Here is a 23,726-nt window from a genome sequence, read left to right on the forward strand (position 1 = left end):
ACTTTCCTTGTAAACGTTATAAACATCTCTTGTATACAATTCTTACAAAAATATCAATAAATCATTCATTCATTCTACAAAGTTCTTACGGGATTCAGCCCACGTAATCTTTCCCTAATCTTTCCCTAATCTTAACCTGATCTCAAAACCAGGAGGTGAGTTTAATCCCTCACAAAAGACTCCACCCAATAAATGGGAAGCTCGAAAGCTCAAAGCATTAAGCGCGAGATATTGCGTAACTGAATCCGTCCTCCTCAAACGAAGCATTTCCGGACCTTACCTAAAATGCGTCCATGGTCTCGTTGCTATGAGACTCATGAAATAAATGCACGACGGTTCCTGCGGGAACCACTCTGGAGGAAGAGCTCTAGCCATCAGAATCAAAAGACAAGGATATTTCTGGCCCACCATTATTGCAGATTGTGAGGCCTATTCCTCTTCATGCGACAAATGCCAGAGGCATGCACCGATTATACACCAACCTGCGGAAAAGATGTCTAACATATCCGCCCCTTATCCATTTATGAGATGGTCCATGGATATCGTGGGACCACTAGTACCATCAGGAAGTGGAAAGAAGAAGTTACGCTTCCTCTTAGTCCTAACAGACTACTTCACGAAATGGATAGAAGCTGAAGCTTTCCAACAGATAACCAGAGTCGAGGTCGAGCAATTCGTATGGAAAGAAATCGTGTGTAGACACGGCGTCCCATACGAAATCGTAACTGACAATGGAGGACAATTCATATCCCACGATTTCAAAATATTTTGTGACAAGTGGAATATTCGCCTGACCTTCTCATCACCTCGCCGACCTCAAGGTAACGGACAGGCGGAGGCTGCTAATAAATCAGTATTAGCAAACCTCAAGAAACACCTTGGAACCCAGAAGGAACTATGGTCAGAAAAGTTACTTGAAGTACTTTGGGCATGTCGGACCACCCCACGAAAAGCTACAGAAGAAACTCCTTTCTCCTTAGCATATGGGATGGAAGCTGTCGTTCCAGCTGAAACCATTGCTGGTAGCCTCCGCCGGGAACTCTGTACGTCCAATCCCGCAGCTAATGATCAGCTACTAACCGACAGCCTCGATCTAATCTAGGAAAGACGGGACCGAGCGTTGATTCGCATTCAGAACTATCAGCAAGCAATGGCACGACAGTACAATTCCAAAGTCAGGCTCCGGCAGTTCGCTGTAGGTGACCTAGTACTTAGGAAAGTTTTCGAAGGAACCAAAGAACCAGATGCTGGGAAGTTAGGAACCAACTGGGAAGGTCCCTACCAGATCATCCACGTGGTACGACCTGGCGTTTACAAGCTCCGAAAGGTGCGAACCGGGGTACCTGAAATCAGATCGTGGAATGCCACGAATCTTAAGAGATATTATCATTAGGTACCTAAAATTCCTGAACTACGTTAGGCTTGATCCCTTGACTGGGTACGTAGGCAACTCCGTTATGAGTGCAGCCCCAACCTCATTTCAATACTTCGTTCACTATAATCAAAGGGGGCATATGTCTGATTAAAATCACATAGCCCACACAGCAAGTGTATGATCGTTATAATACAGTAATTGTATGATTACTATGATACCATGTATCCAATTATCAATAAAGAAATTATTCTCGATATCTCAATTCTTTAACAAAACAGGTCCCTGCAAACATGGACCTAAGGTCTTAAAATCCTTCAAGCAATATCATGTCTCGACGAACCTGGACCTAAGGTCTTAAAATCCTTACCAAATCTCTAAGGTCTTAAAATCCTTACCAAATCTCTAAGGTTTTAAAATCCTTACCAAATCTCTAAGGTCTTAAAATCCTTACCAAATCTCCAAGGTCTTAAAATCCTTACCAAATCTCCAAGGTCTTAAAATCCTTATCAAATCTTCGAGGTCTTAAAATCCTCATCAAACCTCAGAAGGTCTTAAAATCCTAAGCAAATCTCAACGGGTCTTAAAATCCCACAAGCAAATTCAGGTTCCCAGGAACCCCCACCTAAGGTGTCCAGATTAAACTTAGGTTCCTAAAAACCCTAAGCTAATCCCAGTACTCCAAGATGTCCTCTTAAGGAACTAAAAGCGACCAAAGTCCTCCAGACTTATCATAAAATTCGATTATGATCAAGTTGTCATATTTCACGACTAAAGCCAAAAACTCAAAATGAAACGAAAACCAAGTTTGAAATTGAAAAAGGGTTTAAAAGCCTCCCCAGGCTAACAAAGATTCGAAGTGCAAACAGATAAAGGTTTAAAAGCCTCCTCAGGCTATAAGTCTTGGAAACAAATGAAACAAAGCCCATCGGGCAGAAATCTTAGAAAACATGAAAGAGCCTCAGCTCTTAAACTTCCTTGTCATCCGAGCTCTTCTCAGCTCCCTTACCAGCTGGATCTTCCTCCTCAGGAACCTCCTCCTCCATCTCCTTGTCGCTACCTCCAGAGGCGGTTTCGACTGGGGCTGAGTAAGAACCCACCAATCCTAAATTAGAACCAAACTCTCCAGAAAAGGAGAGATTAAACATATTAACCTCAAAAGTACCTGAGCTCTCAGAAAGTTGGGGAAGAGGGAGCTTGCCGATCGAGAAGTCCGAGACCTGAGCTTTCTCGTATGCTGCAACAGCTTCCGGCATTATTGCCACCAAGTGATCATACTCGTCTTGAGCACTCTTAATCTCGCCATCCAGCATGTCTTTTAGGAGCTCGGTGTTGGCTTGAATCTCTTGAGCGTGAACCAGGAGGTCGACTTCGTCCTTCTTCTTGGAGAACTTCTCCTTAACAACAAGCAGAATTTTGTTGTAGGCTTCGGCTACCTCCTTCTTTCCTCTCCGGACGGCTAGCCTGACCTCAGCTTCCTTGTTCTTCTGGCTGTTCTGAGATGTGGAAATCAGTTCCTTGACTTGATACTCGGCTATCTTCCGAGCAGCATCCAACTCCCCAATCTTCCTATTTTTCACCTGGAGGTCAATCAGCTGGCTCTCGATCGTCCCTTGCTGAGCATCACACTTAGAGCCAAGTCTCTTCACCTCGGCTTAATGATCCGAGATCAGAGCCCGAGTCTGGTTGAGCTCAGTCTTGTTGGCCTTGACTAATTCAGTGACCTGGGCTAATTCCTCAGCACTAGGGACATTGTGTACAGCGTCCTCAAACTTGAACTGAGCTCTGTTGATAGCACCAGCCAGCTGCAGAAAACGGAAAACGATTTAGCAAAATCTTCCAAAGAAAAAGCTGAAAAATGAAATAAACTTCATACCTGACCCATGTGATGAGCAATATCGACGTACTCATCCTTGTGCGTGAGATTAGAGATCGAGGGGAGGGAACACCCGGGACTCTTCATGTGCCTCATCAGAGTAGCCAAACCCCACGGATCGTCCAAAACCGATCCAGGCTTCGAATGAGCAAAGTTCCAGCCAACAGTTCCTCCTCTAGAGGAGGAGGAGGAAGACCTCGAAGGTCTGTCAACCTGGTCAGTTCGGGACCTCTTGTTCCTCGGAGGCTCAAACTCCGGAGGATCCCTCACTATTTGAGGATCAGCCTCAGTCATCGGGACCTCGGAGGGAAGGCCAACTTCCTGAACCTTAGGCTCCGAAGAGCCAACATCTTTAGCAGGAGCAGAGCCTCCTTCATCAAGAACCTCCTTCACAGAGTCAAGGAAGGATCCTCCCTGGTTCTTGTCACTCCCTCTAGAGGAGCTGGCAGCCTTGGTCGATCTACCCCTGGAACGGAAGGAAGGTTGAATTGGCATCTTCTGTGATTGAGTCTTCGAGGAAGTACTTGCTCCGGAGGAAACTTCGAGAACGGAATCACCTTCAGAAACTAAGACATGAAAAAGATTCATTAATCGCGTGAGACAAATTCGGATAGTAAAAATCATGAATTAAGAATAAAAGGTTACCTTATAAACCAGCAACCGTCACTGAATCAGGGAAGGACGCCTGGTATCGTTCAGGAAACCTAGCTGATCCGACTCTTGAAGTGGTATAAGCCCCCCAAGTGTTAGGACTATGCTGTAGCTTCCTGTAGAGAGCTCTAGTGAGTTTGCTAGATAACTTGACAGGATCTTTGATTTCTGCAAAAGGAGTCAAAAGACAATTAGCGTAACATGACAAACAAAGATAAACATGTGAGCATATCCCTAAAATCCTAACCGGAAATATCAGACCACGAGTTCCTGAGGTCACGGCCTACAGGAACCGTCGAAGGATTAATCTTGACATAAAAATACTTCCTACGCCAGTCATCATCACTGGCCGAGAACTTGAAAACGCCTAGCCCTGGACGACAGGGGAGATAGTAGGTACCGCTCCCGCCATCCTTGGAGGTGCTCTCCTTTATCGAGAAGAGACTCATTAACTCAGATAGCCCAACGATAACTCCTTCCTCCTTGTCTCTAGTGATGAACCCGTTTATCACTCGGATGACCGACGGGCAAAGTTGAGGAAGAGCTAGCTGGTAATGATCTAAGAGATCCAGTAAAAGGGTAGGAAGAGGAAATCTAAGGTGGCACTTGGAGATATATTTTTCATGAACGCAGAACCAACCCTCCGGAGCGGTCTCGGGGTCCTCGTTTTCAGCACAAGCTCTAACAAGATCACTCTTGCCGTGAGCTTGAACGGCAAGATTGACAACGTCCTGACCCTTCAAAAGGGAAGGAAAGTGAGGACCGGAGGAGGCGTTCTTGCCGCCTTTCTTCTTCATTCTCTTAACTCGTGCTCCGATCGAGTCTTTACTCTTTTTCTTCTTGGCTTCCGTCATCTTCTCACCAGCTTCCCGTTTGACCTTCATAATACGGGCGCCGGAGGCTGAGATCTGAACTTCGCCGGAACCTTCTTTTCGACTCATGATAGTAAAGGAGAAGGAAAATAGGAAGCAAAAGAAGAAAATCGATCTAAGACAGAATCTCAGAGAGAAGTTCAGGATGAAGAACTAGATTGATCGAGAAGCGGATAAAAAAAATAATGACAAAAAACGGTAAAATAAAGGAAAGAGGGTGAATTACCTTGGAAACCGTCGAGAGGCGTGGAGGAAGTGGAGAGACAGGGAGTTAATTCTCTCAGCTTTATATCCCATCATGTCTCAAAAGTCGGGAATTGAATTTCAAACTCGCTTTAATCTAAAGCCGTCGATTTAGTTAAAGACAGATCACAGCCGTCCGATCGGATAAGAGTAAATGCGGTTGAGATAGCTAGTAATCATGATCTCAACAAGAGAATCTTGCTTGGGCGGCTAGGTCTAGCTCCCGAGAATAATGAAACCTCATCTCGAGAGCTGGGGGCAACTGTTGGGCCCGAATATGGCCCGGGAGCTGATTATTCGATAATAAAAGATGATGATGGGCCGCGATAAGCCCATCGCGAGTTCGAAGTCTAAAGAGAGCTAAGCTAGAGCCGAAGGCTGAAAGCTAAGGATCCTAACTAAGGAGGTCACGACGAAGAGGAAGCTCACGTCACAACAAGAAGAAGCGCAGGACCCGGTCAAGGGGAAGCTGTTGCGGATTCCATCTCAAGTGGAGAAAATCCCGGAGGTCAGTTGGAGACAACTTAGAGAAGTCCAAGGCTATAAAAGGAGAGAGTCGAAGACTAAGAAGAGGATCCCGATCCAACTCATATTTTTACTCAACATTCACCAAAACATTCTTATCATAATACTCTTGTAATCTTTATATTCATCGAGAGATACATCTTCTTGTAACCATTCTTTTATCACATTATCAATACAAATCCAATTCATTCTATAAGTTCTTACGGGATTCAGCCCACGTTATCTTTCCCTAACCTTTCCTAAACATAAAACCTGATCTAAAATCTAGGTGTGAGTTTTACCCCTCACAATCATGCCGCTGCTGCAATAATGCATGCTGCTGTCTTGGCTAGTAACTCTTGCGTGTCTTCTTGTAGGAATCTTTGCCTTCTTGTTGCCGCTTCCGTAGGGTCAGGGCAGCTCAGATACAAGTTTGTCGCTTCTTGAATCTCTGCTAGAACTTCTTCTGTAGAAGGAACCTGAGCAATTGGGACAACGTCATGCTGGAGATCTAGTTGCTTTGAGGATAGAGGGGATATGGCTGATTCATTTTGCTGAGGTGTAGATCGCTTCACTCTCCAGAAGGTTTCTTCTTTGTCGGGGAAGAGCGATCTCCTTCTGAGGGTTCCTTCTCTGTTTTTGTTTCTCTGAGTTATGAAAGGGGGAGATGGGTACACTGTATGTCTCCTTCTCTCAGGACCTTGCGTTGGTTGTTTCTTCTCCTGGTTGTCGAGGATATATGGTGGAAGGGGGGGGGGGGGGGGGAGGGGCGCGAGTGTGTCTTGTACTAACTCTATCTCCAAAATCTCTACCGTGCCTGTCCACCCTGTTTTGGAAGTTCGTGGGGGGGCTGACTCCTGGCTCCCTTACGTAAGTCTTGCGCTTGCTTCCTGACTCCCTCAGCTCGGGGTCTCATCGTTAGAGAAGGCGAATCTGGAGAGTGTTGTTTGTAGTCAAGTCTGTTGTTAACCTCCTGTGTTGCTTTCTCCTGCTTCTCTGGGCATTCGTAGCTCATGTGGGTGAGGCAAGAGCAGTAGGAGCAATGGTTCTCAAGCCGTTCGTACTCCAAGGTCAGTTTGTATTCCTCTCCTGACCCAAACTCCAGTATAGTCTCTTTTATGAGTGGTTGTAGTCCGTTGACCAGAACTCTTGTTCTTGCAGATGTCTTTGTAAGCTCTTGGCCCTCGTAAGCTCCGAGTTTTTTACCCACGTTAAAGACCATGGTTTCGTGCCAGTAATGAAGGGGAAGTCCCTTTATGGAGACCCAGAAGGGAATCATGGAGGGGAAGGAGTCTGAGATGACTGGTTCCCAGCGTTGGAGGATAACCATCCAATAGTTGTGGTGGTATGGTCTGTTATCTAGCACCAATTGGAGATCCTCCTCGTCCTCAAAGCGGAACTGGAAGCAGTCATGACCCAAGTCAGATCATGTTACTGTTCCACGAGTGTTCCATTTGCCAGACAGGACTGGAATGAGTGATCTGATGCGTTGCTCTCGAGGGTTTGTGACCCTCCCGATAAGTGTGAGAGCATTTTCTCGGATCAGAGAGGCGTTATCCAAAGGTGGGGCTCTGATTCGCTTGATGTTTTTTTGGTTTGAATCTTGCATAATGTCCTTCCCTTTCCTTCCTTAGTAAAGCGTCTTTCCATTGCAGGTAGGATCGTTAATTGACGGTGAGACTGTGAAGGAAGTGTGCAAAGTTGTAACAGCAAGCCGGAGATCTGGATTACAAGCTTCGAAGACGAAAAGGTTGAGTATGAAACTTGTTGAAGAACTTGTGTAGGACGCTACTTCAGGTAACAAAATAGGGTTTCCACAAGGGTGTTGTGAACAAACCAGTGGGTTCATCCTGTCTTGCCAAAGAAGTGAGTTGTCACTTTCGTAGCAGCGTTCAGCGTGTCCTCTGAAAGCTCTTTGCCTCGTTACTCGTGCCTGGGAGAGAAATCTCGACCAGCGTCTGTTTATCAGTTATTTACAGTTAATATTTTGGTGATTTTTGTTTGTTCGAAGAAAAAAATCAGTGTGGCATACTAGCTTGTTTTCATTCATCATAGATAAGATGGACCATATTCTTTAAAAGTTTGATGCTGTTGATAGTGTCTAAAATCCATAAATGAAATATTAAATGAAATTGATGTGGATGAAAAGATATAGGTTAGGTTTTTCTGGAAAAAATGAAAATATATTAAATTTAGTTTTCGTAAAAAATACAAACTTATTACAGATGAAACCTTAAAATCAAAGTGTAAATCATCACTAACAATGGATCGGATATGAAGTAATCAAACCAGTTAGCTAACAAATGCCCCCACAATATTTAAGATTATTACTAATTATCACTCGAGAGTGAAGATATAATTTAGATGAAGAAAGCTCATAATTTTTTTCTTGATGAAATTTGAAATGTACTGATCAAACTATAACTCATTTACAAAAGGATGAAAGTGAACATAGCTTAAAGAACCAAACGAAAGCTGTAACAAGTATGCTAAGTAAGTGTATTATGATTGAGAACCAAACACTTCAAACCAGTGTCTCAAAAGATCCTCTATTTTGTGAAGAGATCTAATATTCATGATAAGCCTTGTTGATGACTTTTATAAGTTGAACAGTCGTTTGGATACCTTAGAGCATTTCCAATGTATGCTTCTATGTTTTCCTCTAGAATAAAGATCTCTATTATAGAAGTAGTTTTGCTCCAATATATCTTTCTATAATAGAGTTCCTCTATTTTAGAGAAAAATATAGAATAATATTACGTTTTGTCTTTATATTTAGAGGTGAAAATAATATTTTTTCTATATTTTCCCTTATAAATAGAAAAATTCTATTATAAATGCATATATTGGAGTAAATCCACATATACAATCGAGATTTTCTATTTTAGAAAAAAAATATAGATATTAAAATAGAGGTGGGTTGGAGATGGTATTAATAGATGTCGCCATATTAACCTCAATTATTAAACTGGTTTTATTTTTCAGTCTATAATCTCCACATACTTGCATTTTAGAGTTTAACTAGATTTTGACCCGCGCTTTTAAAGCGCGGATTTATGTTTGGTGAAAATTTTATATAATCACATTTATATAATCCATCTTGTATATGTATTTATATAATCCGTCTCATATATGTATTTTATATCCAGATTTATGTTCGGTAAAACTATATTATACATGTATTTTTAGGTTTTTAATTTTGAATTAGATATTTTAAATATAAATCAATATAACAGTTTTATAGTTTTGATCGGTGTTTTGAAATTCGATTGAGACCTGCGGTTGAACGGATTACCGGTTGATCAAAGATAAATTCAGTTCGGGTTTGAAAAAAAAAACAAAATTTAAAAATCCAATAAAAACTACTAAAATCGAAATCCAGTTACCGGTTGAACCAATAAACAATTTTTATTTTTTATAAATAATTTTTGTTAGATAGTTGGGATTATATTTAGGAAAAAGCGGTTTAAAACCAAACCATTAAATAGTTTGAGAAAAAATGATGCAGTTTCAAACATGTCCGGTTGGAAAAATATTAAAATGATACAGTATCAAACACGGAATAATTACATACCAAAATTGAATTAGGAAATCGGTGGTTAATGACAAACCAAAAACAATTAAAAAAGAAACCAGTGCAAAATGTCCAAAATGTCATTAATGAATACAAAAGAAAGCCTTTTTAATAAAGGTAAACAAAGTAAAAATCCAAATGTCATTGTACTTTAATAGTATAGATTCGAGGTTTATGATAGATACGACATAAATCTTTTACAAACCACTATCATTTCATTGTTACTTGCAAACTTGACATTGATATAGGGCCTAAAGTAGTTGCTCAAAAAAAAAAAGATATAGGGCCTAAAGTAAACGTAAATGGACCTACTTTCCTTTTTATTAAACCGGACATGTTTCTTTATCAAACCGGGCCTGCTTTCTCGCAGAAACGCAACGTCTTCTTGAATCCTTCGTCTCTCCGAGCGAGTGAGAGAGAAAAAAAGGAAAGCTCAGCCTCCGCCATGGCCTTTCGCAGCGCACCGGCGCAATTAAGCTTTCCATCATCTTTCACAACCATCTCCGTCGCGCCACGCCGCTTCAGCGTTAGAATGTCCAACCAGTCACCAAAAACCATCTTCACCTCCGCCACAAAGCTACTCTGGGGCCCATCTCTCCCTCCGGGTCTACTCATCTCTACCGCTCGAACAGCCTGGACCACCGTCTGGCAGCTCATGATGACCCAGCTCGCTCCATCGGACTCATCCGGGTCATACACCCGACCCACTTCCCAATTCCGCCTCAACCCGACCCAATTCCCTTCCGCCGCTTCTTCGGAGCTCCATCTCTACGTCGGGCTCCCTTGCCCTGGGCTCACCGAGCTCTAATAGTACGCGCTCTCAAGGGCTTAGACGACGCCGTATCTGTTTCAATCGCATCACCGGGTCAAGACGGTTCGTGGGAGTTCAAGGATAACAATATCCCGATCAAGGATAAGGATAAACTTATCCCCGGTTTGGATAAGGTTAACCGGTGTCGGAATCTGAAGGAAGTGTACAAATCGAGAACCGGTGGTTATGATGGGAGATGTACAGTTCCGATGCTGTGGGACTCGAGGAAGAAAGATGTGCTCTGTAACGAAAGCTACGATATCATCGAGTTCTTCAACTCGGGTCTTAACGAATTCGCCACAAACCCTAGCTTGGATCTCACGCCACCAGAATTGAAAGGAAAGATTGAAACTTGGAATCAGATTGTGTACCCTAAGGTTAACAATGGCGTTTACAGGTAACAAACCACTACTTGTTGATCTTGCAATTTTGCTGCTAAAGTGTATGGCTTTTTTGTGTGAAAGGTGTGGATTTGCGCAGAGTCAAGAAGCGTATGATGGAGCAGTGAATGAACTTTTTGATACCTTTGATGAGATTGAAGATCACTTGGGTAGTAACAGATATTTGTGTGGAGAAAGGTTGACACTGGCTGATGTATGTCTATTCACAACTCTGATTCGCTTTGATCCTGTTTACAACATTCTCTTCAAATGCACCAAGAAAAAGCTCGTTGAGTACCCTAATCTCTACGGCTATTTGCGCGATATTTACCAAGTATGTCCCTAAACCAAGGTTTATTATTATCTTCTTTGCTTACTGGTGTGTGTTCCGAAGTGCGTTTTCATTCTGCGTTTGTTGTTGTAAAAACAGATTCCTGGTGTTGCCGCTACTTGTGATATTCCCGCTATAATGGATGGGTACTACAAAACGCTATTTCCTCTAAACGCAAGTGGAATCCAACCGGCCATTTCTTTATCTGGCGATCAAGATTCTCTCTTGATTCCCCATCACAGAGACTCCGTGGGTAAAGCCGTTCAAGCACAGCATGCGGTTTAGAACGGTGGAAAACTGTACCTAGTCGATGTGTACAAATATATGTAATGAACCAAAGCTCTGGTTGTGTTCTGAACTGTAGATCACCCTTGTACATGAAGAGAAGTGAAGGGTTCTACAAATACTTTTAATGGGAGCCTCATCTTTTGAGTTGAGATCACTATCAGTATTCTCTTCTAAATCATGAATTGGAATAGATATGTTTAAGGTCAAACCATAATCATGTATAAACAGAGAGGTTTTTTATGGTTAAACCAAAGCCATAGAGCCATTAGAACCTAAGTTAAGATATACGCAAAAGCCTGTTATCACAAAATATTAAGACAAGCATCATCCTCGACTAATCTAACCCCTAAGATGGACGGACCCACCGACCAAGTTTGCTTATTTGCTTTGTCGGATTGACAATAAAAGAGTTTTTTTGTCAATACATTCACAAAAGAGACTGGACCATCACACATCTTCAAAAACTAACACTGAGCTCTCTCATGCTCTCTTCTTCGACTTCTTGCTTTCTGCACCATCAGAGAATTGATTATTAGTTACAAACAAAAGTCAAGAGTTCAAGTATCAATTAATTAGACATCTTTTTGACAAATAACTCACTGCTGCTCCGCTTAACGTTCAGACAGTACTCGCTACCACATCGGCAATGGAACGGACGCGTCGGATACACCTGATCGTTGAACTCCACGCCATAATCCTGCAGGTAAGTCCAACACTTCTCAGAGAGAATCAAAAAAATAAACATGACTTGAATCCGAACTTGTGAAAGTTTCTAAACGAAACAAATCTGTAAAGTGTGGGTGGAGAAACTTCTAACACACCCAGGTAAGTTCCTCCATGGCCTCGATATCTCTTGTTGTGAAGAGCCCAAGCTGAGAAAGAAAAAACACAGAGTAGCTTCCATTATTGTTTTAACATAACATACATAAGACAAGGGATTAGAAATGAAACCAGGATTTGTTTCATACATGATAGTAGTGCGAGTCCATATTCTCCACATGAACTGGGATCTCAATCAAATTTGCATCCACGCATCTGTACATATATATAGTACTACGGTTAGGAAAGTAATGAAAATGAGAAGAAAACCAATTTTAAGTTCACCAAACGAGTTTCTAAGGCTAAGCATTTCGAAAATGGCCGAAACCAAACGATTCAAACTCTGTTTAAAGAAACTGTGCTCGAAAAATCCCTGTACCTGTGATTGATGAACCTGGAGATATTTCCATAGTGCGTTCCATCAAGACAAAGAGCTCTGTTGACACCTGAGACTTGTTCAGAACCCCAGTGTGCATCCAGTATTACCGGAGAAGTAAGTTTCTCAGAGTTCCTGCGTTGGACCAGCTCTGAAATGGTCAATATCTCTCCAGCAAGCTCGCAGACAAATGCCCCCTTCGGCAGCTTTTCTAGAGTCCTGAGTCCCCAACCTCTCCCGCTGGGCCCATCGGACGTGAAAAACACCTGATTCAAGGAGTTAAAAGGAAATTGTTTTGTTCAGATTTCTCTGATATGCATAAACAAAGCGTAATCAAATTATATTAGGTGTTAAAACACTATTAAACAGTGAACCACTTAGCAAAAGGAATATGGTAAGGTGGATGCAGAAACCTGCAGCTTAGTGTGAATGCCATGTTGGACGACTCGGTTGCCACACTTCTCGCTACAGCCACAATTGCTCCAACATTCTCTGATAACCTTCCTCTTGCGATGCCCCTTGCACGGCTCCAGAGTCTCCTCGTTTCTGGCAACCTCTAATGGACATTCTTTGCAATACTGAACCAACTGTTTCTGCGTATCACGGGCTTCGGAGATACATTCTTCCAGGAAATCTTTCTGCAGGAGGCCATCTTTTGTGTATGTAAAGCCACCAAGTGCAGTTGCACAACTGCATGCCATTGATGGAGCCAAGCAATCTCCACAGCAAGAGGAGCAGCATTGGTCAACTTTCCCAAGTGAAAACTTCACTTCAGCATCTTGATACACAAGACTTTGGGCTATGTATCGAAAAGGTGGAGGAACCTTGGAATTGAATTCATTCACCCAAGGAATCTCAACAGCTTCTTTTGCAAGAGTGATGTCACTGACGATGCTGATCATTCTAAACTCATCCGCAGAAATCTGGCACTCGGGAACAACTACCAAACCCGTGGATTCATCATCATTTCTGACCGTAGTTGCAGCAGACTTGTTTAATACATCAACCGGCTTGGTTTGCGAATTTTCTGGCGATTGGTTGGCTGAATTTGCCAGGTCATTACTGCCCTCAGCAGTAAAAGCCATCGCTGCTGCAGATTTCTTCAATGCATCAACATTTGTGGTGAAAGACGGCAGGTTATCTGGCGACTGGTTGGCTGTTTTATCTGCCTTGGTTGCAAGTTCCAGGTAGGAGCTAGCGATGTCGTTCAAAAAACGACTTACAGAAAAGTTAGGGTCCAGTATTTTGTACTGCCGGAGACACACATCCTCCATTGCTCTTCGTAGTTCATCCATAGAAGGTGCATGCAGACTGGAAGTTGCAGGAGCAAAACTCAGATTAATCTTCACTTCACCGGTTGCAGAAGAAGCTAATGCAAGTGTTGAAGATCCTTCTGGGGTTGTAGCCATCGTGTGCTCACTAGCTCTCTCGATAGTTGTTGGAGGAACGTCAGTAGCTGCTGTTGAACCATGCCGCTCTTCCAGATGACCATTTGTTTTCTCCGTCTCGGACATGGGAGCTGAAGAGTTCCCATTTTCCAAGGAATCTGAAGGAAGACACAAAGAGATGAGACACGAGACACGTATCAGTTTTGAAATAAGTATCTTCATCACAACAAATAAGCAATGAAAGGAAGATTTAGTTAGTCCTATTTATCAAGAAGTACCTTGATTAGTAGAAGTGGAAAAAATATCTGTAACGGGCTCGTCTTTTGGCATAACGAGCGCACCAGCATCAGGGTCATCTTCGGTTGGTAGAGGATGAAATGGCAATAAGACAGGCGCCATTTCTTGGTCACGAGTTGTAGTCTCTTTTAAACTGGGACTGTTTGAAGCCGAAACAGAGCCTGCTTCACCTCTGCGCCGCAGCCTCTTTAAAGGGCGTTCAGGCTCATCCAAGGCATCTTCATCGTCTTCGACAGACTAATAATACATGAAATGGCAGAAGCTGAATGAATGCAAGAACATGAAGAAACATTACTCTTAACAAAACAAAGATATTCAGTTTGCATACCTCATGCGCCTTCCTCTTTCCTCTGTCAACTTCTGCAGCCTGAAAGATTTGATCAACAACAAAGCGAAGAAGGAATAAGAAATACAGTCTTTGAACTAACAAAAGGTAGATTGCGAGGAAATAACATACGCTGGCTTCAGCTTCGTCGGCCTTCTTCTCCTTTCCTTTTTTCTCTTCAGTGGCCTTTTCATGTGTTATATGAAAATGACATAAGTAGAGAGATAAGAACAGAGTGAATCAAATATGAGAAGAAAGAAATAGATACCTGAGTCTCTTGGCTTTCGAAGATAGCATCAGCGAGTGCCCTGTAGTTGTCCTCGGCTATTAACTCCCACTTCTTATCGTAAAGGATGAGAAGGTTCTTCAAGACGGGCTTTGTCTGCGCTTCATCAATTCCAAGAGCCTTCATAGCTGTAATTGCTTTTTTGATATGAGCATTTGGTGCCATAGTTTTAATCCTAACAAGCTTCTGCAACAACAACACACAAATTGAAAGAGAAATTATAGCTTCTCAACTTACTAAATGTGGAAAGAAACAAAAGCTAAAAGCAGTTAAACATTACAAAACTAAGAAACCAGACATCTAAGCTAGCAGTAAAGATCGAAATTTAGAAGCTAAACGCGCTAAGGGGCTTGGGACTGTGTCACTTGTTAAGAAGTTATCTAACTTTCACAAACGCAAAACAAACCCTAATAACGATTATCCTCTTCAAGACAACAAATATCGTTTTCCGATACTCAAAAAATAAGAGGATCTCCCAAATTTAACAACAACTTACGAAACGTGGAGAGGGTTAGGGTTTAGTGAAAGCTGGTAGAGCGAACAAGTCGAGGGTTTTGGATGCTTAGTAGCGAAACGTTTCCCGTGTAAAACGAACGAGAACGGCTTCAGAGCCAATGCCGGCGGCGACGGAAGAGTATTGCGTCGGCGCGTGAGAACACGCGAGAACTGTGCCAGGTGCTCTCGTTTCGTTCCTGTCGCTCGTTTAGCTACACAATGCGCCCACTGTTGACTGCCACTCTCTGGTGGAACCCATTACTTTATTCTCTCCTCCACTTACTGGGCCGGGCTTAATTGGGTCGACTCAAGTAGGCCTGGATAACGGTGAACCCATTACTTTATTCTGTCCTCCACTTGAGCGATTCGAGTTTAGTTGGAAAAGCTCTCTCTTTATAAACTCCCAATTGAAAAAAAAATTGTTTGGTTCGGTTTAGGCCTAGCATTCGAGTAACCCTTCCGGTATGGATACTATCCATTCGGGTATCGGTTTTTCGGATTTTGAAAAATGGTCTCATTCGAATATTACAAAAAATCAGATCGGATTCGAGTTAGATCCTCCCGGATCCGGATGGATTCGGGTTTATCCGAATAACCAAACTATTCAATTCTACTTGAATATTTTATATCTAAACTACTCAAACTTATCTAAAATAACTTAAATATCCAAAAATACTTAATTTATATAGTTCGAGATGGTTATTTTTTGTTCAAAAGTAACCAATTATATAATGTTATTAGGAGTTTTCCTGCGCCATGCGCATACATAAACTTTTCAAAAATATCTATATATATAAAAAGATGTTGCTTCTCTCCCATGAAGACACGTCATCGCCAGCCTGGAAAGTCGTGCAAGGAGAGCATGACACGTCAGATCCAGCTTCTTAAGTCTGGCGATCTGTTTCGTTAATGATTCAGTGATGTGGGCTTCTTTAGTGCGTTGTATGGGCTTTCTGCTGCTGATAATGTTCATTATTCGGCCCAGCACAGCATAAACCATCTCTGCCCTAATTTCTTCGGAGAAGAGAATGAGAGAGGCGTCCCACATCTTTCGACGGCGAGATTGTGTCGTTTCCGCTTTCCTTCACCAAATGAAATGCTCTGAGTTAAGATTTCGTGATTAATCTACTCAGATCGCTCCCACACACGTGTATTCAAAGCAATCTTCAAGCTTAGAGGCGGTGTGATCTATGTATAAATAGAGGTGATCTTCGAATTTGTTTTATTCATCCTCATAGAGCTAACTCTAGGGTTTTTTTCTCTGATCTGAAGGCCGGGAAATGTACCTCCTTCGTTGAGGCAAGGCTCCTGAGTTTCTGAGAGGGCAGGAACGTAAGTTTGTTCTTCCCAATTGTTTTTATTTAGCAATATTCCGGTGATTTTCTTCGTGATTATTCGTAATTTTAGTAAAATACCACTGTTTTTTTCTTAAATTACTTTCTGATTTTGTGTTTCAATGAATTGAACAATGTTTTAGGCTACCATGATTCAAGCTACCATCAATGCCAGCCGGCTTCAGAGTTTCCGTTCGAAGCTTACCGCCGGGAAGATGTTCTCCCTCACCGGAATTGATGTCTCTCGGTGTGCTCAGAATCTCCGGCTCTCCGACTCTCCTCTGCTAATCTGGTTTAGTGAGGCAACATCCTTTGATGAGTAAAGTGAATGGTTTCTCCGGTTGCCCGAAGAATGCTTCCGGTTCCGCAATCAGGCCGAACTGGTTGGATTAGCGAACACCACTACACAGTTACCAGGTAGAGTATATCTAATTAGATTTAACAATTATATTTTCAAAACATAGCATCCAATGGATCTCTTTTGAAACAGAAGAATGGTTTAACGCACATGATATACTCTAAGATCAGCATGGATACCACGAAGGTTCCAGAAGCAATATATAAGTTCATTCAACGCCAACCAAAGGTAATGAATATCTACCAGGGTTTGAATTATTATTTTTTGTTTGGAGAGTTATTACTAATTGGTTATATAGTTAGTCACTTCAGGTCTCTGTACAAGCTGTTGGTTCAATGTTGGGGCGTGATTTTCAAGGTTTTTTTCATAGAGCCCATATGTATTAGTGAAGTATATGTTTCTCACTTCAAGGTTTTTGCTTAAGATTTCAGGTAGTTTGAGAAGAGCTTGAAATCTGCAATTGAATCCATTAGAGGGAAACAATCAGTCGTTCACCAAGGTCAGTAACCACATTGTGAGGTCCATATTTTAAATTCCAATGGAATTTTAGTGAATAAGAAAACTAATGATCATGTTTGACAGATCCGGCAGGCAAGTACAAGACATTCGAGAAGCAAGGAGAAGATTTGACAGCAATGGTGGGAGAAAGAAACCTTTGTCCTTCGGCTAGAAGATATGACATTCGGTAGACTCTTTCATATCCTTTCAAGTAGGATAAAGAACAACCATGTGTTGATCGTAAACCAGGTGTTGGAAAACCTGCGATTTCAGAAGAGTAAACTATCACCACACTGAATTTTAGATAACTTAACCATATGTTTATGTAATGCTAAGATACCACAATTCCACTTTCCAAACAGACTTCTTCGCAGGATTTGGTCTGTTTTTTTGCATATAGTAATCTTTCTAGACTACAGACCTTTAATCTTCTTCTCTGAATATTCTTCAACTCAAGTCAGTTTCAGTTAATAACAGTTGGTCAATTGATATGTTAGCTGCACATAGTAAGTTGACGACTGAATTCCTATAATTGAATCAAAAACGCTACAACTTAAAAAAAGAATTTTACGACACTACTTCCAGTGTTGTCGACACAACAGTACAATGATTTATGTTCTAAAGACTTTTTCATATCCAACTACCGGTCGAAATCTGCATATCATGACTTTAAAGTAATTATTGGTTTGCTTCTACTTTTATAACTTTATATTATAGTAAACTAGGGTCAACCCGCCCTACGGGCGGGTAAATAAGAAAATAATAATATATAAACATTTTAAATATAAATGTATTCTTGTAATATTTTATTTTGCTATTTATTATTTTTTTAGATATTATAAAAATATCTCATTACTAAAAATCATATAAAATAATTATATTACATTTTTAATATTTTTCTATAATTGTTAGTATAAGTTTTATTAAAAATGTGATCCCTGGTTTTAAAAACATGAACTATTTTTTATTTTTATGTTTATTAGTTAAATTTACTCATATTTTAGTTATTTATATATTAATAATTGCTTACCTAAAACTATGTGAAAATAGTTGATTTACTGTAATTAAGAAACACATTTTTATTATTTTTTATGTTACAGATTAAGTAAACCTTACTATCTAAATAACAGACTGCGATTTCTAAATAAATGTTATAGATTAATTTGTAGATATGATTTTTAATATTTATATCTAAACATATATTTAGTTTCTTTATATATTTAGAAAATTGACTACAATATGTTATTATTAAACATAGTTTTTTATTTTATTTAAAATAAATTTTGATATATAACTTGTTAAAATATATTTACTATAACTTATATTAAATATAATTTACTAACTTATGTTGTATTTCTTAAATAATTTTGTAACTTTTAAAAATACTGAAAATGTATTTCAATATCTATTAGTATATGAAATTTATATTAGTTAGAGTTTATATCAAATCTACAAACAAAAAGCTGAATGGAAAATGTCAAGCCAAGATAATTGAGAGCAAAATCAATCTGTTTTATGCGGCCACAAGAAATTAAGGACATTGATAACTTATTTTTTTTCTCGCAGTGAAAGAGTATAGAGTCGACAAATGCATAGATGCTGAAATCAATTGGAGCAAATTACGGTAACGAAAATACTGCAAGGAAATGTGAGACCTCAAACATGGTGAATATTGTTTCTTCGTCAAACATGGTGACCAGTGATATATAGAGGAGACAGAACCAATAGACTAAGTAATATTTTGAAATGGCTACCTTATTAATTCTCGACCAAGTTACCATCCTATGACCATAATTTCAATAAACAAACTTCACACTATAACATATAACACACACAACTGGGAAGAATTTGTAATTTACATATGATGCGAAGTGTATGACTGGCTAAAACCTATGGTAGTTCTTTTTCTCTCATTTATAACTCTTAATATTCTTGATAGTCTTCGAACACCAACTCTGGTATCACTCTCAGTCCTCCGTAATACCATTCATCCCATTTGTGTGAAAAATCTTTGGTTTCGTCTCAGCTTTCGATAAAGCCTGCCTAACGGACTCACCATTTTTTCTGATTTCTTGTGATGTACGCCAGAGAACAGTGACACATCAGATAAGGCTAAATAAACTTGCTATCAGAGAAAGCTCAGTTTGTCTTCATTTATACTAAGATGGCTCGCAGATCCAGTAGGCTGATTATAAGTAAGTGTTGAAGCTGCATCGTTTTCTTTCCTCGCTTCGAGTCGTCACTGAGATGTCTCCGGTTGCGTTGGAAGAATGATTTCTGTCTAGGCTTCCATTTTTGCTTACTGTGAAAGCAATAAACCAACTTATAAATGAAGAACCGGGGTTTTGAAGCATCAGTTTATTCCTATTTACAGATTTGATACAATAATTATCGATGAGGATAGTTTGCTGAAATACATATATACCTGTTGGGTTGGTGACTTATTAAGAGTTTAGGCTCTTTGATTGCTGTACGTGATTTTCCCGTATTCTTGGATACCAAGTTATTGCTTTTCTTTATACCAACTCCTCCCCTGCAAAAATATATATATTTAAATCTCTCAACACATGTGACATACATATAAGCATATTTGCGAAAAATGGATTGATTGAAACCTTCGTTGAAGTTTTTCACCGTACTTAGTAACTTAGTGTTGATTCCATATCCAAGCGTAAGGCTTTGTGTTAGGAGGGTACTTAGATAATGTCCAAGCGTAAGGCTTTGTGTTAAAGTACTGAATGAATATCAAGACCACATAAAAGACCAAAACATTGTCAGTCTAAAGTATATATTCATGATTGTAATATCATTCGATATTTGATTAAAGTTTAGGGTTCTTTCTATACCTTTCACATGAGAGCAAAAGAGGCAGCTCTGCGTTTCTCTGGATTAGATAATAAATCCCCCCGCTTTATTCAGAAGCTCACTCAGACAACCTTCATACTGATGTTGTGGTAACATCTTAGCTAGTTTCACAATGAAGCTGGTTCTTTTCCCACAATGGTGGTTGTTCAATCTTACAGAGAACAAACTCACACAAGAAAAAAGTCATCAAAAACTTCAATCTTGAATGAGTAAATCCGGCATGTTGTTTTTGGTCTCTTTCTCACCTAGGTTCTTCCTTTAAGAAGTTGTCTTCTCGTTAGAATCTCAGAGAAAACACAGCCAGCACTCCAAAGATCAACTGAGATGCCATAACACATAATTAATCACTGTTTTTGGATATAAACTATTTCGTTAATGTGTTGAGCCCAAATAAAACAAACGCAACTAAAGAGCACAACTAAATCAGAAATTAAAGAGCCGCTAACAGAAAAAAAAAAAAAAAAAAAAAATGCCGAAGACACTACCACGCGACTGTGGCGATGATGTCCAAAGTACCTGAAACCAAGCATATATTTTAGATATATATCCACCTTCTGGCCTCCCAGAATCCGAGCAACCGCACCTGGATGGTGGAAAAACAGTGACCAGCCTTCAAATCACCAAGAAAAAACAGATGAGTTAGACATGATTGGAGATTTTCTTTGTTTTCTAAAGAATCACAAAATGTGAGGATGATGTTCAAAGGTATAATAAGGCTTACCCTTTTATAGATAAAGAAAATCGCCTTAGAGTTGGATGAGTATCATTGAATGAGACGTCCTGCTTAATTCGCGTTGGTGGAGTTAATATCTCTTAAATCCGATGAATGAAGACAACCTGTAACGTCTAGGGGACCGGACCGAATACGAAACGGCGGCTGCTTGATACCAAGGTTCTCAAAGACGATTCGTCTGACTCGATTTGATCTCCATTGTTGCTGGAGCTCGTTCATCACTGAGATGAAGACGGCTAACCCTAATTCTCACCACCGTCTTTGTTTCAAAATGCTAGATCGAGTTTAGTTCTTCTATGGCGGAGATGAAGAATAGGTTCATCCTCCTAAACAGAAAACGATGCGTTTCATTACATTTCGAGTTGCTAAGCCAAACATAAAATCCGTATACAAACTGAAGCCCAAATACATTTCATCCTCAATTAAATGAAACTAAGCACTTTTATAGAAGAGACACGTGGCGCATGTAGGAGAGACTAATTAATGACGTGGCACTCTAAAAAAAAGAGTGCTTTTCTTTATATAAATAGAAGATGGGGAAAATCGCATAAAAAACACTCAGAGTGTCACTTACTAGCACTTTAAACCCTGAAGTTTTTTCACTGACACTTTTAACCTTCAAAGTGACATTTGTATCATAAAAAACCTTCAAATCAAAAAGTTGACCTGTTCAGCAGGTAATTTTTAAAATATAATTATTTAATTAATAAAATAAATAAATAAAATAAATAAAATAAATAAAATCGAAATTTTAATAAAATTCACAAAAATAAAAAAATTAAATTAAAATTTTAGAAAATAAATAATTTTTTAATAAAATAAAAATAACTAAAATTTTATAATAAATAAGATTAAATTTAAATAGAGAAGAACTGTATAAAAAGTTCATAAATTTTTAAAAATAGAAAATTCAAAATATATATTTTTAATTATAAGATTTTTTTTTCAAAAAATATATCATATCATCGTGGACAATAACAATTTCAAATATATCACTAGTGACAATGATGGTTTCTGATTTTTATTTAACTTATGATTTTTTAATTAAATCTTACGATTTTTTTTTTTAATTTTCTGATTTTTATTTATTTTATTAATTAAATAATATATTTTCATAAATATTTTTTTTCAATGATGATATTGGAAATTATCATTGGAGATATGACAATTATCGTCATTGTTAATGGTTATGTGAGAAACCATCATCGTCACTAGTGATATATTAGAAATTGTTATAGTCCACGATGATACGATATATTTTTTGAAGAAAATCTTATAATTAAAAAATATATTTTTAATTTTCTATTTTTAAAAAAATTGTGAACTTTTTATTCAGTTCTTCCCTATTTAAACTTAATCTTATTTATTATTAAATTTTAATTATTTTTGTTTTATTAAAATTTTAGAAAATTACTTAATTTTAAAATATTTATTTAGTTTTCTAAAATTATAATTTAATTTTTGATTTATGTTTTTATTTTATGAATTTTATTAAGATTTTCGATTTTTATTTATTTTCAAATTTATTATTCATTTATTTATTTTATTTTATTAATTAAATAATTACTTTTGAAAAATTACCTGCTGAACAAGTCAAATTTTTGCGTTTGAGGTTTTTTATGATACAAATGTCACTTTGAGGGTTAAAAGTGTTAGTGAAAAACCTTCAAGGTTTAAAGTGCTAGTAAGTGATACTTTGAATGTTTTTTATGCGATTTCATTTCATAATAATATAGTTTTACAAAATCCTGATCAAAATATTCAATGAATCATTGTTAGTTGATCCGAAAATGTAGTACGCAATATATCTATTGAAAAATATAATATTATGAAATAAAATATTGTACAAAATTATGGTAACTTTTAAGGAAATAATGAAAACATATAATAAAACCAATGTACAAAAACATTTTCAAAAGGTAATCAAATAAAAATAAAACAACAACCATTATACTCTAAAAAGCATCAATAATATTCGTTAAATAATCTTAATCAGTTTGGATGATATGGTTTATTTGAATTTTTTTTAAATAAAATGTATATATTTTTAAATAATCATTTTCGATTGTTATATTATCTACATCAGTTGGTTTAAAACCTTATTAAAGAAAAGATAAGTAACAATCGATTAAATATATATGACCTGAATCATACAAAAATAATAACATATATCATAAGTAAGGAATATCCCGCCCGTAGGGCGGGCCGACCCCAGTTTCTATATAAATAAATTTTCGATTTTCAGTATTTATATAATGATATGTTTCTTGTGTTGTTGGCCTCATCAGTTAGTGGATTATATGTTGTTAGGGTATGTTTAGTGGAATTATTATTGTATGTAGCATGGATTTACGATTCGTTCTCACGGGTCTATCTTGTATTCGGTCAGAATCAGATAATGGTTACCAGATTATGTTGTTAATTTTGAATATAACAGAATTTTTGAAAGTATAGTCAAAAGACAGAAATGGTCTGGAAATACAAGGCTCACGCGTGCAGACTTTCTAAAAGACGTACAAACTTTACCAAATTAGCACCTGTATATTTGCTTATTTGCCTTTTTTTCGTTTTCAGATTTTTTATTGACTGAATGGAGTTCAGCTTCGAAGGAAGTATCAAAAAAGAGTAATTACAGTGAAACTTCTATAAATTAATAATGTTGGAACCAAAACTATAATTATTTATTAATTTATAGAAATTATTAATTTATCAATATATTAATTGAACCAAAAATTCAATTTGAAACTATAAAATTATATAAATTTATAGAGATTTTTAGAGTATATTAATTTATCGAATACTAATTTAAAGAGGATATTACTGTATTGTGCTCATCCATTAGGGTGAACCTATAGGTTTATTAACCAATAAAATTTAGTTATTTTATATTTAATATTTTTCTAAAAAAATATTATCAAGTTATATTATATTTTAAAAATTAAAATTAAAAATAAATAAAAACTAATAGTAGTTGCAAAAAAAAATTAAAAAAACTATTTTTAACAGCAAAACAGTAAATCATAGATATTGAATAACTTTTTAATTTTCAT

At 38.3% G+C, this 23,726-nt stretch overlaps 3 protein-coding genes and 2 long non-coding RNA genes across 16 annotated transcripts; 2 read left to right on the forward strand and 3 right to left on the reverse strand.

Annotated features, from left to right (window-relative positions):
• Window positions 1-5,829: 5,829 nt before the first annotated feature.
• Window positions 5,830-9,539, reverse strand: LOC130511159 (uncharacterized protein At4g02000-like). The gene is made up of 3 exons (XM_057008030.1): window positions 9,444-9,539; window positions 6,489-6,917; window positions 5,830-6,165 (listed from the first exon to the last, which is right to left on the reverse strand). The coding sequence occupies exons 1-3, from the start codon at window positions 9,537-9,539 to the stop codon at window positions 5,830-5,832; spliced, it is 861 nt and encodes a 286-aa protein (XP_056864010.1).
• On the forward strand, window positions 9,441-11,059 carry LOC108854979 (uncharacterized). Its single transcript, XM_018628661.2, is given in 4 exon segments — window positions 9,441-9,877; window positions 9,880-10,300; window positions 10,368-10,617; window positions 10,714-11,059. Coding segments are annotated over 4 exon segments (1,197 nt in total). The 5' UTR covers window positions 9,441-9,537; the 3' UTR covers window positions 10,900-11,059.
• Window positions 11,060-11,161: 102 nt separating this feature from the next.
• Window positions 11,162-15,113, reverse strand: LOC108854978 (probable inactive histone-lysine N-methyltransferase SUVR2). The gene is made up of 11 exons (XM_018628659.2): window positions 14,890-15,113; window positions 14,376-14,579; window positions 14,240-14,293; window positions 14,111-14,149; window positions 13,764-14,019; window positions 12,511-13,643; window positions 12,101-12,363; window positions 11,871-11,937; window positions 11,724-11,774; window positions 11,503-11,599; window positions 11,162-11,411 (listed from the first exon to the last, which is right to left on the reverse strand). Exons 2-11 carry the CDS (start codon window positions 14,556-14,558, stop codon window positions 11,383-11,385), a joined length of 2,172 nt encoding a protein of 723 aa, XP_018484161.2. The 5' UTR covers window positions 14,559-14,579; window positions 14,890-15,113; the 3' UTR covers window positions 11,162-11,382.
• A 762-nt stretch (window positions 15,114-15,875) lies between these two features.
• On the forward strand, window positions 15,876-17,505 carry LOC108832743 (uncharacterized). 8 transcript variants are annotated; one of them, XR_008944503.1, is made up of 5 exons: window positions 15,876-16,220; window positions 16,366-16,639; window positions 16,713-16,937; window positions 17,005-17,079; window positions 17,163-17,505. It is a non-coding gene; the product is annotated as an uncharacterized LOC108832743 (long non-coding RNA). The 8 variants fall into 8 exon arrangements; XR_008944502.1 differs by having other exon boundaries at window positions 17,012-17,079; XR_001946558.2 differs by having other exon boundaries at window positions 16,716-16,808; window positions 16,879-17,079.
• A 1,298-nt stretch (window positions 17,506-18,803) lies between these two features.
• Window positions 18,804-21,061, reverse strand: LOC108827155 (uncharacterized). 5 transcript variants are annotated; one of them, XR_008944655.1, is made up of 7 exons: window positions 20,665-21,061; window positions 20,429-20,553; window positions 20,189-20,262; window positions 19,925-20,094; window positions 19,694-19,812; window positions 19,504-19,611; window positions 18,804-19,380 (listed from the first exon to the last, which is right to left on the reverse strand). It is a non-coding gene; the product is annotated as an uncharacterized LOC108827155 (long non-coding RNA). The 5 variants fall into 5 exon arrangements; XR_001945609.2 differs by having other exon boundaries at window positions 20,460-20,553; window positions 20,665-21,060; XR_008944656.1 differs by having other exon boundaries at window positions 19,718-19,812; window positions 19,925-20,262; window positions 20,460-20,553.
• Window positions 21,062-23,726: the final 2,665 nt, after the last annotated feature.

The sequence above is a fragment of the Raphanus sativus genome, chromosome 4, assembly GCF_000801105.2.
Source record: "Raphanus sativus cultivar WK10039 chromosome 4, ASM80110v3, whole genome shotgun sequence".
NCBI classification, from domain to species: Eukaryota; Viridiplantae; Streptophyta; class Magnoliopsida; order Brassicales; family Brassicaceae; genus Raphanus; species Raphanus sativus.

Excerpts from the sequence above, each read along its gene's own strand:
- LOC108854978 (XM_018628659.2), bottom strand. The coding sequence starts at position 14,558 with ATGGCACCAAATGCTCATATCAAAAAAGCAATTACAGCTATGAAGGCT. Across the intron at positions 14,020-14,110 it reads GAAAGAGGAAGGCGCATGAG|TCTGTCGAAGACGATGAAGA; the intron begins GTATGCAAACTG and ends ATGTATTATTAG. Across the intron at positions 12,364-12,510 it reads GCATTCACACTAAGCTGCAG|GTGTTTTTCACGTCCGATGG; the intron begins GTTTCTGCATCC and ends TCCTTGAATCAG.
- LOC130511159 (XM_057008030.1), bottom strand. The coding sequence starts at position 9,539 with ATGGCGGAGGCTGAGCTTTCCTTTTTTTCTCTCTCACTCGCTCGGAGA. Across the intron at positions 6,918-9,443 it reads TCTGCGAGAAAGCAGGCCCG|TTCCGCTTTGAGGACGAGGA; the intron begins GTTTGATAAAGA and ends GACTGCTTCCAG. Across the intron at positions 6,166-6,488 it reads AGGAGAAAGCAACACAGGAG|AGAAACAAAAACAGAGAAGG; the intron begins GTTAACAACAGA and ends TTCATAACTCAG.